Raw genomic sequence first — 13,872 nt, 5'->3', positions numbered from 1 at the left:
TGAGATTGAGATGATCAAATGGAAGGGTTTTCAACATCTAAACAACCTATTCCATTGGGTTTTTGAGATGCACCTTACAACCTATTCCACTGGGTTTTCGGGATGCGCCTTACATACATATAGGGATAATCTACAATCCACAACCTAGCAAATGTTAGTGTTAAAAAGAGTTGTGAATGGTGTATTTACTAAATATATTGTTTCTGTTTTAAAAAAAAAAATTTATTTTTTGTGGTATTATTGCTCCTCATATAAGGGCATATATGTCAATACTACTAAAAAATAATTGGTACTTTTGTCAACTCTTTAATGGGTAGAATTGAGATTTTTACAAAATCACAATGATATTCTATAAATAAAGTTACAAAACAATATGTTCTAAAATACTATTGTGCTATTGTAAAAAATTTAAATTACCCTTAATGATTAAATTACTTATTTAAATATATTTTTAGACAAAAAGTTTTTTTTTAAAAGAAATACAACTCATATAACTTTAACTTTTATATTTTGAGGAGTTATTAATTATATATATATATATATATATATATATATATATATATATATATATATATATAGGGAAATGATTTCTTGTCACCTTGTCATTAGTTAGTACCATACTTCTAGAAAACCATGTTTGCGGTATTTGTATAACTCTAAATTTTGTATGTACACTCTATTCATCACAAGAATTAATCTTAAAAAAGAAAATTCAGTTTGCAACTTAGATGTAGTGAAAATGAATCCCTTCCATTACTATGAATCTAGGCTATCCATTTGGTGAATTTTAAGATCTAACCCTTCATGAAATCAAAATCAATTATTTCTTTTTTAACATTGTTATTCTAATGATAATAAAGATTTTTAAAAGAGACCCTAACCTAGGACACTGTATTTGCCAAATCAAGGCGAAACAAATGCCCTTAAGGCCCCCAAAATTGGGGGGTTGTAGAGGAGATTAATGAGGTTGCTTCCATCAGTAATTCCAATTGTTGCATTTTGTTGCCCCCAAAGCCCTCAAAATAGAATATTTATAAAAAATTATATTATTACCAATGAGGTTGAAGGGCAAGTATTATAGGATAGCGGTGAGATCAGCTTTGTTCTATGGAGCGGAATATTGGGCAAACAAAAAATAATATACCCATAGAATGAGTGTAGCGGATATGAGGATGTTGAGATGGATGAGTGGCAAGACAAAAAACGATATAAGTCGTAATAAATCTATTCGAGACAATTTAAGCGTGGCACCAATAGGTGATAAAATGAGATAGAGTAAACTCAGGTGGAATGACCATCTGAGTACAATACAGGTTAGGAGGTACGAATTAGTTCAAGTGGAAGGAATGAAAAGTATAATTGATAAACTCAAAAAGACGTGGTTGGAAGTAGTCTGAAAAGATATAGGGACTTAAGGCCTCACTGAGGATATGATCTTTAGTAGAACAAAATAGAGAATCATGATTCATATGGCCGATCTCAATTAATCAAAATAAAATAAAACTAAAATGATGATGATGATAAAAAATCACATCATTATTGGAAATTTAGTCGGTCCAAATTTTAATAACGGCATATGATCCGTTATAACAAATTTTGAAACGTTGTGTGCAAAGCTTGTGTGCGTCACATCACGTAACGTGTGCAAGTGTGGTGCCCTTGTGACCTACTCATGCCGACCTTGGAATGACGCGCATTGACAAAAGATATTACTAAATAACAAATTAATAAATAAATAATTTACTAAAGACAACTGCCTTTTCTATCAGTTTCGACCTTTGTCTAGCATAAAACAATTCAGGATAATTATTCGTACCACAAATTCACAAACTTGCAGGAATGAATTCACACGCGCTTGTCATAAATCCATTTAGATAAAGTTTCGGCTGGTAAAAACCCTAGACCCAGGTGCTTGTCCTAAATCCATTTAGATAAAAGTTTCGGCTGGTAAAAACCCAAGGCCCACGTAAAGCTTTTGTTAAATAAGAGGCATTTACCTTTTTATACCAGGTCACATTTCCTTCCGATTATTCGATGTGAAATTTGATACTTACGATTATTCGAAGTGGAATTTGATAATTTGTATGTGTCAGAAATTTTTTTTTGAAGTTTGAGTTTGATTAATGAAATAATTGTAGCTACCCAGCTTTATTACATCCAATGGAAATTATTGTGACCACCTTGAGTAAAAAGTAAATAGTATCATTTTATTCTTTCTCTATCAGTATTATTACGGGAAAATGATAAATATTCTCCACAATGAACTTTGTAGACATCATTCCCTTAATATTTTTAGTATGATACCTTAGATCCACACACTATTTTTTTTGTATTTACCCCAAGTCAAAATTTCAAAAAATTGAGACTAAAATACCCTTGTCCTTTCACTATCTCTACCCACCCTCTCTCTCTCTTTTCCCACCCTCTCTTTCTCTCTCTACCTGCCCTCTCTTTATTCTCTCTCTACCCGCTTTCTCTCACTAGCAAATTGATTTCTCTCTACTTGCAATATGTTACACGACCCTCTCTCTACCCGTCATCTCTCTCTTTCTCTCTCTACCTGCTCTCTACCCGCCATCTCTCTCTTTCTCTCTCTACCTGCTCTCTACCCACCATATCTCTCTTTCTCTCTCTACCTGCTCTCTACCCGCCCTCTCTCACTAGCACATTGATTTCTCTCTCTACATCCCGTATGCTACCCCATCCATGAGAGAGAAAAACAAAACCCATAAAATATCATACCCTAACTTCACAAAATGGCCGAGGAAGAGAAACTCAATGCCCCCATTGAAGCTGCAGAGCCCTCAAGGTTTTCTAATCACAAAAACAAGGTGTTTCCCTGCCTTTTTTGCACAAGGAAGTTTTTCAGTTCTCAAGCTCTAGGTTGTTGGGATATGGATATCTTGGGTTCATATTGATATACATCACTATGGATGTATATGTATATATCTCTTGACAAGGTTAGGTATCTAGAAGATAGAGACTAAGTTATTTGGTCATCAAGTTATCATACCATAATTATCTCTTCTAATTGTGTGATTGTCCTATATATATAGACATACTTCTTAATGTAAACATTCATCCAAAATAGTGAAGATGTAGCCTGATGGGGCTTTGGATCCATGGACATAAGGCTTCGGCCTGAACCACGTAAACATCGTGTTCTCTCTTCTTCTCTATCCATTCTCAATTCCATTCTCCCATGAATTCCAACATGGTATCAAAGTGAGATCAATTCTGTCTTTGCCCCATTCCATCTTTGCTCGAGTTATCAATCCGTCAGAGCGAGATCAATTTTGTCTTTGCTTGAGTTATCAATCAGTCTTTCGCGTCGCATTAAATCCTCTAGAAAGTAAAAACTCATTGTTGTTGCCTCGTCGTGTAACCTGAGGAAGATATTTTTCCTCGATTGCACGGATGGTTTACTTTATGTTAACACAAAATATCGTAAGGCCGATATAAATTTGATGGCATGTGTGCCTAGTGCATTGGTAAATACTGTGCATGCTCTCGATGGCGGTGATCAACAAGATGGGATGCTACTATGGCTTGAAGATTTTGCTAGGCTCTTGCAAAGTGGTTTTATTGGGGTTCGTGAGGAGAACAATGCTAGAAGTATATCTCTATATCAATAGACACCACCATTGTACTCCACTACAGTGACCCGAGGAGTTCAGGTTCGGGCCTCTGCTGTGTTTGTCCTGGAGTTGAGCGATCTTCACTAGCCAATGGACAAGTATTTATTTCCTATTCTATTCAAACGCGCTTGCTCCCCTCAAACTTTTTAGCGCCGAATGTTCCACCTATTCCTGGTGGAGTTGGCTTGGCCACCAAAAAAAAAAAGAATTGAAGCAGTAGAGAAGAAAACAAAAAAAACAAAAAGGTAGTATTTTTTTAAGATGTGGGCTATTGTCTAGAAACTCAATTTCATTGGCATTTTTTTTATATGATTGTACTCAAAAGAGAAAAATAAAAAAATTATATTTTACAAGTTGGGTGTTTCTTCGCATCCACACCCAACTTGCGAGGGAGAGTATAGGAGATATGGGGATGAGATGAGTAAAGATGAATTCAACATCTCCAATGTAACCGCTAAAGAAAATCCAGATTCTAGCTCAGTCCCGACTACTATGCAAAGGGAAGTTATGGTCATATTGATTCAAGAGTTTCAGCCTTATGGTCATATTGATTCAAGAGTTCCATTCTCTAGATGATGAGATGAAGATGATCGAATTTCTTGATCCTGGTTGATGATCAAGGGTTCTGTCTCCAGATGAGGAGATGAAAATGATCGAATTTCTCGATCCTGGTTGATGATCAAGTTTTTCGTTCCTTGATCTTGTTTGATGATGGAGTTTTCTGTTGCACCATCATGTGTGATAATCGTTGAGTTTTTCGTTACTCGATCTCGGATCTTCCAAAGAGAGAGAAAGAAAAATCCATTTCTTTTAGAGAGAGAAAGTCTCTAGAAAGAAAATAAGCCTATGAAGAGAGAGATCTTCAGAGAAGAAAGTAGAAAGCCAAGAAAGGTTGTTTCTTGGAAGACCCTAGAGAGATAAAGTCTCTAGAAGAAAGTAGAGAGTACAAGAAATGTTGTTTCTTGGAATACCATAGTAACTTAATATTGTTCAAACTCTAGTTGCTTTGTGTCAAAGCATCTTGAGTTTGCGGGGGAGTGTTTGGATATAGATATCTTAGGTTCATATTGATATACATCACTATGGATGTATATGTATATATCTCTTGATAAGGTTAGGTATCTAGAAGATAGAGACTAAGTTATTTGATCATCAAGTTATCATACCACAAGTATCTCCTCTAATTGTGTGATTGTCCTCTATATATATACATACTTCTTGATGTAAACATTCATCCAAAATAGTGACGATGTAGCCGGATGGGGCTTTGGATCCGTAGACGCAAGGCTTCGGCTTGAACCATGTAAACATTGTGTTCTCTCTCCTTCTCTCTCCATTGTCTATTTTATGCTCCCACGAATTCTAACATAGGTGACCATTAAAATGCTCACAAGAAGGAGACAACGACTAATAGAAAATCTCAGAGAGTGAACAATTACATGCTTTGTGTATTGGGTTCTTCTCAGCTATTAGCCATGACTCCAAACTTGGGTTTTTATTGGCCCCCACTGTACATAAATGCCCACTGCTAGCCATGGTGGATCACAAAACATGCAGTTTTGTAGACATGATTTGGCTCTAATGGAGCCCCAAGGTTCCATGTGAGGTTCTTCTGTCCATGCGGGAGACCATTGTTCGGATAAGAGGAATGGACAGGTAGAGAGAAAGAGAGGGTGGGTTGAGGGAAAGAGAGAGGATGGGTAAAGAGAGTGAGAGGAGAAAGACATTTTAATCTCACTTTTTTTGACTTTTCAACTGGGAAGGGGGGAGGAGGGGTAAATACAAAAAAAAATACTGTTTGGGTCTAGGGTGTGATACTAAAAGTGTTGGGGGGAGGATTTCTACAAAGTTTATTTTGGTGGGGTATTATTGCAACAAATTATCTAGGCTGTCTATTTCACGCTAAAAATATGTGTTAATAAATCAACAAGATCTGTACATTTTTTTAGTTTAAAATTTTAATGTCAGTGTTGGAAATCGATTTTAGAGCTATCATGGAGATTTCTTTTGCCGAAAGTGCTTTTCGGACGAGAATTTGAGGTGGGGCCTTATTTTGTTTTCATAAAGTCTAGTTCTTAAAGAAATTTTATCCTTCTATTAAGAGGTGGATTCTTGCACAAAGTTTGGACAATGTTGACTTAAGGTGTCAACTTTGTGACACCTTAGTCACCGTGTAATAAGGCGATGGGAAACGGGCTCGGGTCGTGGTGGTAGCACCCTACACCTTAGTCACCATGTTGTGGTTTCTATTCCCACCACTAAAGTTTCAAAAAGCTAACTCCTAATTGACTTGAAAAAATGGGTAGGGGCCTATCTTCCCCACTGAATTACCTAAAAAACAAAACATAATAAGATGACTATACTGTTTCCATGCCAAAAAACACTCTACTAGACCACCTTAACTTTACGACTTATGAATCATCACCATCATCATCCTTCGAGCCTTATCCCCACTATTTGAGGTCATCTTTATGAATCTTTTTCTATCATTATGCTTTATCAAGGATCATACCTTTAGTCAGGCTATAAGACATTATATTTTTTATTACTCCTTCCATCTATATCCTACTGAGTGTTTCTTTTGTCCTTTTAGAGCCTTGCGCTTGAATCAAATCGTACCTCCTAATTGGTATTGTATTAGGTCTACACTATACGAGGCCAACACACTTAAGTCTACTTTTCCCTATTGCTATTGCCAATTGGAGTCACTCTTAAGTTCCCTTGTAAGTGTTCATTTTGAATTCTATCATTTATTGTCTTGCCCCTTATCCATTTCAACATCCATGTCTCAACTTCACTTATCCTATGGATATGTCAATCCCACTTTGTAACACATTATGTGGATTATTTATTTTTATGATACGAATACAATACAAAAAAAAAAAAGAGAGAGAAAATGTTTCAAGTCGTAAGAATAATGCATTTTTTAACACATTATTTAGACTATCTATTTTTATGAATTTCCAGTGTTTATAGATTTGTTTAATCTGCACCATTTTTAGAGCCTTAATTTCAAAATTTCAGTTGTGGGAATCGATTTTCATGCCATCTAGCCTTATTTGATTATTCAAGGTTGATGCCTTATATTAACTATACCTATAAAACTTTGATCATTTTCAAGTGTCCTCGATTGGCATCACTTGTTAAATTTGAAATTTTATAGCTAGGTACAAGAATCGATTTTTCAGCCATCATAAAGTTTTCGACACTGAAACCATATCTCCAAGCAAATTAGTGCGCCTTAAATATAAGGACAGCGCCTTATAAAAACCTCACCCTTTGATAAATTGCCCTTAACAATTTTACCTTGTTGCCTTTTGAGAATGTTATTGGAAAATATCAAATTGGCCTTGCCACACTTTGCCTCTTAGAGTTGGTTATTAGCTCACATCTAGTTGCAACTTTCTATGCCAAAATATTCTTCATGATGAAGCTTCAAAGAAACATCCCCGTGTTAGTGAACCATAACGCCACTCCATTTAACCAGGAGAGAGAGAGAGAGCTTTCTTCAATAAGAAACCCTAACTTTTCTCAGTAAAAGAAGGAGAAACCCTAGATTTCAGACCTGCAACTTGTTATCATCTTACTAGCAATCTTTCTTAGTAGCAATGGTATCAGGTAACACTAACACTAAGCCTTAGCGCTCTTCGTTCTTTCTCTCTCTACATCTGATCTGATGCTTTTCTTTCCTTCCCCATCACTCTTGTTTCTGTCTTTCTCTCTCTATATCTGTTACATTCCTTTGTATTCCTTCACAGGCTTTGCACACCGTGCCAGCCCAAACTCACGCAGGGGTACACCAATACCTGCAAATGTGAAGCTCACATATAAGGCCGTGAGCCTCATGGCCATGGTGATGGGTTCTGTCTCTCTTGGCTTGGCAACACGGCTTGTATACACAGGCGCGAATATCAAAGTTTCGGTGATCCTCTTTATAATCTACGCAAAGTGTTTCGCTATATCTGCAGTGATAAAGGGGCTGATGATCCTTGCCCCTCAGTCCATTAGAGGTGCTCGAGTTTTAGGGTTTCTTATGGTTAGTGTTCTGAGTCTCTTCTTTCTGGCTTTCCAGATTCACCTGGTCTTTCTACTGAAGGTGGGAAATGGCATGGCATGAAAACAAGGCTTTGTTTTGCTTTTCAGGCTTTTATTTAGAGAGAGTAATGGATGCGTTGTTGAGGCAATCTCTATGTAGTTTCCTCTTTAATGCCTCAAATAAAAGTGTAAAGGTTTGCCGATTGAAAATAACAGATAAGAGTCTGGCTGCCAGAATCGAGCTCGCCATTCTGTCTCTTTCCTAGGGGTGGCAATGGATCCAAGACCCGGCGCGTATACCTGACACGGGTCTGGGTATGGGTCCAATATTTGGATCTTTGGGTTGGGGTTTCGACCTTGTCCCCGAACACTATCTGTGTCCGGGGCTGGGTTGGGTTGAACCCGACCCATACTCGACCAATATCCGTAAATTGTTGTAGATAAAATACTTCAAGCCCTATTTATTTGGTGTACTAAGGATCATATACAATAAGAACTCACAGTCATCTTTAGCTATTAAACGACAAATTAAAAGACTTGAAATCTAATTGCAAGTGATTGTGATATTATTGCCAATAATGAGTATATGATGGTAAAAAAAAGGCAAGGAAAAGAAGAAGAAGAAGCTCATAATGATGGTGGCAATGGACCCGGCGAGAACGAGATTTGATGGGTACGGGTATGGGTCCAACGTTTGGACCTGAATACATTCGGGTTTGGGTCTGCGTCCAGTCGGACCCGAACCATACCCACCCCGTTGCCACCCCTACTCTTTTCTATCCAAATAACAGTTTTCATTTGCTTTGTAGGTTGCTAGGAGGCCTAGATTCACTATCTAGGAAATGAGGGGACACCATGAGAGAGACCCGACACATTTGAAGAAAATGTACGGTACAGTTTTCTCTTTGTGGTGTGGGACCTCCACCCCCACATATCCGTGTCGGATTGACAGATTATGATCTAAATCAGTCCGAATCAATGATATAAAAACAATTGAAAAATAATAAACAATTCTAAAATAGGAGTTTAAGCAAGGTGATTTAGGGAGGATATAGGAAAACATTTGATAAGTTTTTTTTTTTAAAAAAAAAAGAACATGAAAGGTTGGTAGTTTAGGGGTGGACTGGGCGAGACTGATACCTTCCAAGAACTGTTTTGGTCCTGACCGATTCCCAGTCTAGATTGACGATATGGATCATGAATCGCTATGTTTTGAAACAATCATTGGGTGTGTCCATATTTGATCGAAACATGCATTACTCTTGATACTAGTGTCAGAGGAATATGGGCCTTCTCCCCCACTGATTTACCTAAAAAAAAGTGTTAGAGGAGTTATATTGACACATTGGATCGGTAAGGCGTCTCATCTAATCAAAACCATCCTGATCAACTGTATAACTGGTTATATCAGATTTAAAAAATTCAATAAAAAGTACAAAATTAGTTTAACTATATGAAATGTATCAAGTTGCCTAGCTTGTTTAGGCCAGTCGAAGTAGATCAAACCCATCGGCAAAAACTGGTCAAACAAAATTTTATCAAGAGTTGTCTAACCATACTCGAGGCCAAAGAGGCCAAAGCACAAATCGACGGCAGACTGGCTTACTGATGTGCTCTTGATAACAATGCTTAATTCCCTTTTTGGAGTTTCTTTCTTGTCAATTCAGGTGTAGGTGCATATTTTGATGCAGAGGTAGCATGTCAAAGATGGCAAGAGTGGCTGCTTGTTAGTTGCCATTTACAGAAAGTGTAATAAAAAGTGAGATATAGGTTCGGATCTTGGGGGTCTGAACCCACTTTCTTTTTTTATTTTCTTCATAAATGGGAGATAGGGTTAGATGCTAGTTGTCTAAACTGGGGTAACTTGAGCGTTTTTTAAAAGAAAGAAAGAAAGCGAGAAATTTGCCCAAAACTTAAAGATGTGGTTTCTATAAGTTGCAACCTTAAACAATCCAATTAATGCGCACCTCCAAATTGTATCCTAACATGTAATTTTGGTGAAAAAATTCTTAGGATTATCTCAAAATCTATTTTCATATCTAATTAAAAAATTTTAAGCTCCAAAAATGGTCAAAATCAAGCAGATCTATAAACTTATGAAAATCTTGATAATGGACGGTCTAAATAATGTAATGCAAGATGCACTATTTTTGGGACTCAAAATATTTGTTTTTCTTTCATATTCATAAACAATTAGAGGTTTTTTCAACATTAAAACAACCTTTCTGATTGATTTTTGAGGTGCATTTGTAATTCTACATGTTAAGGTTGCAACCTTATAATAACTTTTTGCAAACTTAAAATAGGCTATCTTTATTTTGAATATGACTCTTGTAAGGCGATTCAACTAAAAATTTCACTTTCTTTTTTTAGTTATTAGATGTGAGAATAAATCATCGAAATTGTAGCTATAAAAAGCTTAAGCATGATAAGCTCCTCACTTCAATAAAATATACTCTTTTTGCAGACAAAAGAAAGGAGCAAAAAAATAATGTCGGACAATATTCATGGGGTCATAGACCATCATGTTCACTTTCTTGGTGGGGTAATCAATTTCATCAAATATTTACGAGAATTTAGAAAAGCATAAGAACAACCATTCTCATGTTGGTTATAACCCCCAAATGTTTCGTGTGATGGTAACGAGTGTCTAAAATAAAAGTTTTTTTTATGTTAAATAATAAGTGTTTTTGATAAGGGTACAGTGGCATATGATAGAGGCTCTAAACAATCAAAGCAAAGTGCACCTTCAAATTGTGTTGAGAAATGTAGTTTCAATACTGAAAAACTTTGTGATAACCTTAAACTATATTTTCATCTCTAATTATAAAATTTAAAGCTTCAAAAATAGTGTAAATCGAGCAGATCTATGAAAAGTTGAAAATATTGAAAATTGACGGTCCAAAAATGCATTTCAAGATGCACTATTTCAAGATGCATCTTTAGGTCGAGATGATCAATTTGAGGAATTTTGAGTATCAAAACAACTTTTCCAGTGAAATTTTTGAGGTGCCCATTTTGATTGCTTAGAGCCTTGCACTTATATAAACTTTTTCCTTTAGGTTTTTAGTTAATAATGTAATGGCTTTTATCTTGATTTCAAATATTTGCGAGAAAAAGCACCTTAAATATCTTGATACTTGTCATTTTTGTTACTTCTTAAAAGTTTAATTATGATTAAATAAATAACAACATATAACATTTGGCAAAAGATAGCCCTAATTACATCTATCGAAAAGTGCATAATAAGATAATTTAAATTTGGTACAAAAAGGTCATTATCACTTTTAACCATTAAATGTGAAATCGAGGGTTGGGAGTGTGGGCCTTAGATCATGCTCATATGGAAATTATTAAATAAAATTCTGTATTAAAAATTGACCAAATTGATTCTACCGCAAACTTTGAAAGTCTAAAGTTTAAGCTCTGGGATCCATGAATATATAAGTGTAACTTTGGCATGTAGTTATTCACAAAAAACTTAGGACCTAGAAGGTCCTAGATCGTAGGAGCCACTTCCTAGCATGCCCAGGTGGCTCCTAAGATCCAGAAAAAATATAGAACCTTTAAGGTCCGATGGTCTCTATCTTCGAATGTCGAAGGTCTTAAGTTAATTATTGGGGATCGTTAGAGCTTCTTTCTAACATGCCGAGGTGGATCGTAGAAGAACTTTGGACCTTGAAGGTCCTAAGTTTTTCCGCTTTCAAAGGGAAATTTTGAAATTAATTAATTATGGGGATATTTGTATAATTTCTCATTAAATTTATTTATATATTTAAAGATCCCGCCAGTACATTTTCTTGCCTGACTAGATTTGGACCAAAGGTATATGAACCCCAAAGATAAATTTCTACTCTCTTTCGAGCGGGGAGAGGCCTAGGCTGGCATGGCGTCTAGAAACCCTAGTTCCATTAATAGTTAGCAAGTCGGCAAATAATAATGTATTGACAAACTAAAACATCAAAAATAAATATATTTTATTTTAGGGAAAATATCTCTATATCTCCTATTTTAGGTTTCATATCTTGATAAACCTAATGTTTCAAAAATATCTTCTAACCCCCTGGCCAGTTTAAACCTATTTTTTAACCTAAACAAATGTGAGAAATACATGCTCTATCTAAACCCAATTCTTTCTCTCTCTTCACTTATATACCTCAAACTTCTCTCTTTCTCTCTCCTCTTTCCTCTGTCTTTCACTCTATCTCTCATCCAGTGTTTCTCCAAACACCTCTCTCTCTCCTCTCGGTAACCTCTTACGTCCATAAAGCCCTTCTCTTTCTCTAGAAATTTGGGAGGATGGCTTTTAGAAAAGGTATATCTTTTTAGATTTGTTTGGCCTAAAAAAAAGATTTAAATTATCACAGGGGGTAATAAGAAATAAAATCTACAATTTTTATGCTCCAAGATATCTTTTAAAACCTTGGGTCTATTGTGAAATGAAACTTAAAAATAGGGAGTATGGAGATATTTTTTCATTATTTTCAAAGGTCGGAATAAAAAATTAGGTAAATAATACATATTGCCAAAAAATAAAGTAGTTATAGAAACTTGAATATTTCAGATTTGACTCAAAAAAATGGAGTGAAAAAATTGGATATGTAAAGATAACATAATATAAGATTGTGATTTTCAATTAATGTATAAATATACTAAAACCATTGAACAAAGATTAGGTAAATAATACATATCGCTAAAAAATATAGTTATAGAATATTGAATATTTCAGATTTGACTCAAACAAATGGAGTGAAAAAATTGGATATGTAAAGATAACATAATATAAGATTGTGATTTTCAATCAATGTATAAATATACTAAAACCATTGAACACAGATTTTATGGTCTTACCTAGTATCATTAAAGTGATACTTGACAATTTATTGTCTAAACTTTCAATAAATCCAAAAATACATACTCTATTATCACAACACAAGACATCACATACTTATTGGGAGCAAAATATGCAACAACAATAACTTTGAACCTATGGTTTAAAAAGCGGATCGGTGACCCGGATTGGGCACCTCAAAAAATGATCCTGATCGGCGAATCGGCGATCCGGATCGGGAATCTGATGAATCGGTCAGATTAAAGCTTAAAAAAAATCCGAAAAAATTATTAAAATTCATTATAAATATTGTTTTTTAAGAATTTAATAAAAAATGAGGGTACTCCATTAAGAATTTTCATTTCTTTGCATGAATATGCGAATATTGATATGTTCTTTCCCTGCATGAACTACTATTTACCATTTAATTTACGTCACACAAAAGGATAAATATAGAATTATCATGGAATAAGCATATCAACATACATGGACGACAATAAAGCATACAATTAGTAACATATGATTTAAAAATAAAATGACAGATGACGATGTTCTTCTTCTTGGTCACGCTGGTGCCATCGATTGAATTCGTTTGACAATTCTTTGATTCGATCTAAAAACGAATCATCGATATTAGCAGGCATCTGACTATATCTAAATCTTTTGAGTGTTAGTGTTCTGTTGTGTTCCCAATCCAAAATCCCTGAAGCTTGTCCATCCTTGATGCTCACTTACACTGTCGTGCTCATCCCTACCCTGTTGCTGTTGGGACTCGATATGTGAATAATATGGATGGGATAGGGTGGCCTCGGAATCATCATCTCTCATTTTCCCTTAGACCCCTTTCCCACTCTCCCTCATTAGGTGCAATATCACCGACATCTCCGACGATTTTGTGGATACATTGGCTGACTGCTTTCTCTTTCATGCTGCTCATCACCTTCTTCAAGATCTTCCTTACCGATAGCCTCAAAGAACGCTCTCTTGTGCAACACTGACTCCTCCTCTTCTACTACCCATTGCTCTGCTATGTCTGTGAGAAATATTTTGTCTAAGTCTATCGGCCCATAGTCTTCAAGCTTCATTCTTATTTGTCACTCTCGGAGGTTTAAGTTCTAATGAACGTAGACTAGTTTGTGAAGCTTCTCCGAAACGAGTCGATTTCTCCTAGTAGTGTGCAACCATTGGAACGTACTCTAGTTGGCTCACAGCTAGTAGCAGAACATGTCTGGGAGAGCACCTTGATTCCTATCCTCTTTAGGTGAGGTGCATCAGTATCATATATATCCCACTATTCAGCTGTATTAAAATGCAAAAAGCATTGTAAGGGCAAGAACAATTCATAAGATTAAATATATGAATGAACAA

General features: G+C 35.7%; 2 protein-coding genes across 17 annotated transcripts in view; one reads left to right on the top strand and one right to left on the bottom strand.

The window, feature by feature from the left end:
* LOC105420472 (uncharacterized) overlaps positions 1-13,872 on the bottom strand; it is a 32,838-nt gene that overhangs the window by 13,690 nt on the left and 5,276 nt on the right. For 5 of the 16 annotated variants that reach the window (XR_016056516.1, XR_016056519.1, XR_016056518.1 and 2 more), the window contains one exon: positions 8,814-8,983. The exons of 2 other annotated variants lie outside the window; for them this stretch is intronic. Coding sequence is in view for 1 of the 14 variants with exons in the window: in XM_088868344.1 (XP_088724470.1) it covers positions 13,762-13,803 (42 nt within the window). In the remaining 13 variants the exon portion in view is untranslated. Of the gene's footprint in view, positions 1-6,886; positions 7,445-8,813; positions 8,984-12,932; positions 13,804-13,872 lie in introns of those variants that run through there. 9 more of the 16 variants (XR_002280569.2, XR_016056524.1, XM_088868343.1 and 6 more) reach the window with 4 other exon arrangements.
* LOC110007055 (hypothetical protein) lies at positions 7,105-7,905 on the top strand. Its single transcript, XM_020665857.2, has 2 exons — positions 7,105-7,256; positions 7,397-7,905. The coding sequence occupies exons 1-2, from the start codon at positions 7,247-7,249 to the stop codon at positions 7,753-7,755; spliced, it is 369 nt and encodes a 122-aa protein (XP_020521516.1). The 5' UTR covers positions 7,105-7,246; the 3' UTR covers positions 7,756-7,905.

Source organism: Amborella trichopoda, chromosome 5 (genome assembly GCF_054954075.1).
Source record: "Amborella trichopoda isolate Santa Cruz 75 chromosome 5, AtrichopodaSantaCruz75HAP2 v2.0, whole genome shotgun sequence".
In the NCBI taxonomy this organism is placed as follows: Eukaryota; Viridiplantae; Streptophyta; class Magnoliopsida; order Amborellales; family Amborellaceae; genus Amborella; species Amborella trichopoda.
The sequence above is the reverse complement of the archived record's forward strand: the minus strand, read 5'-3'. Positions and strand labels throughout refer to the sequence as shown.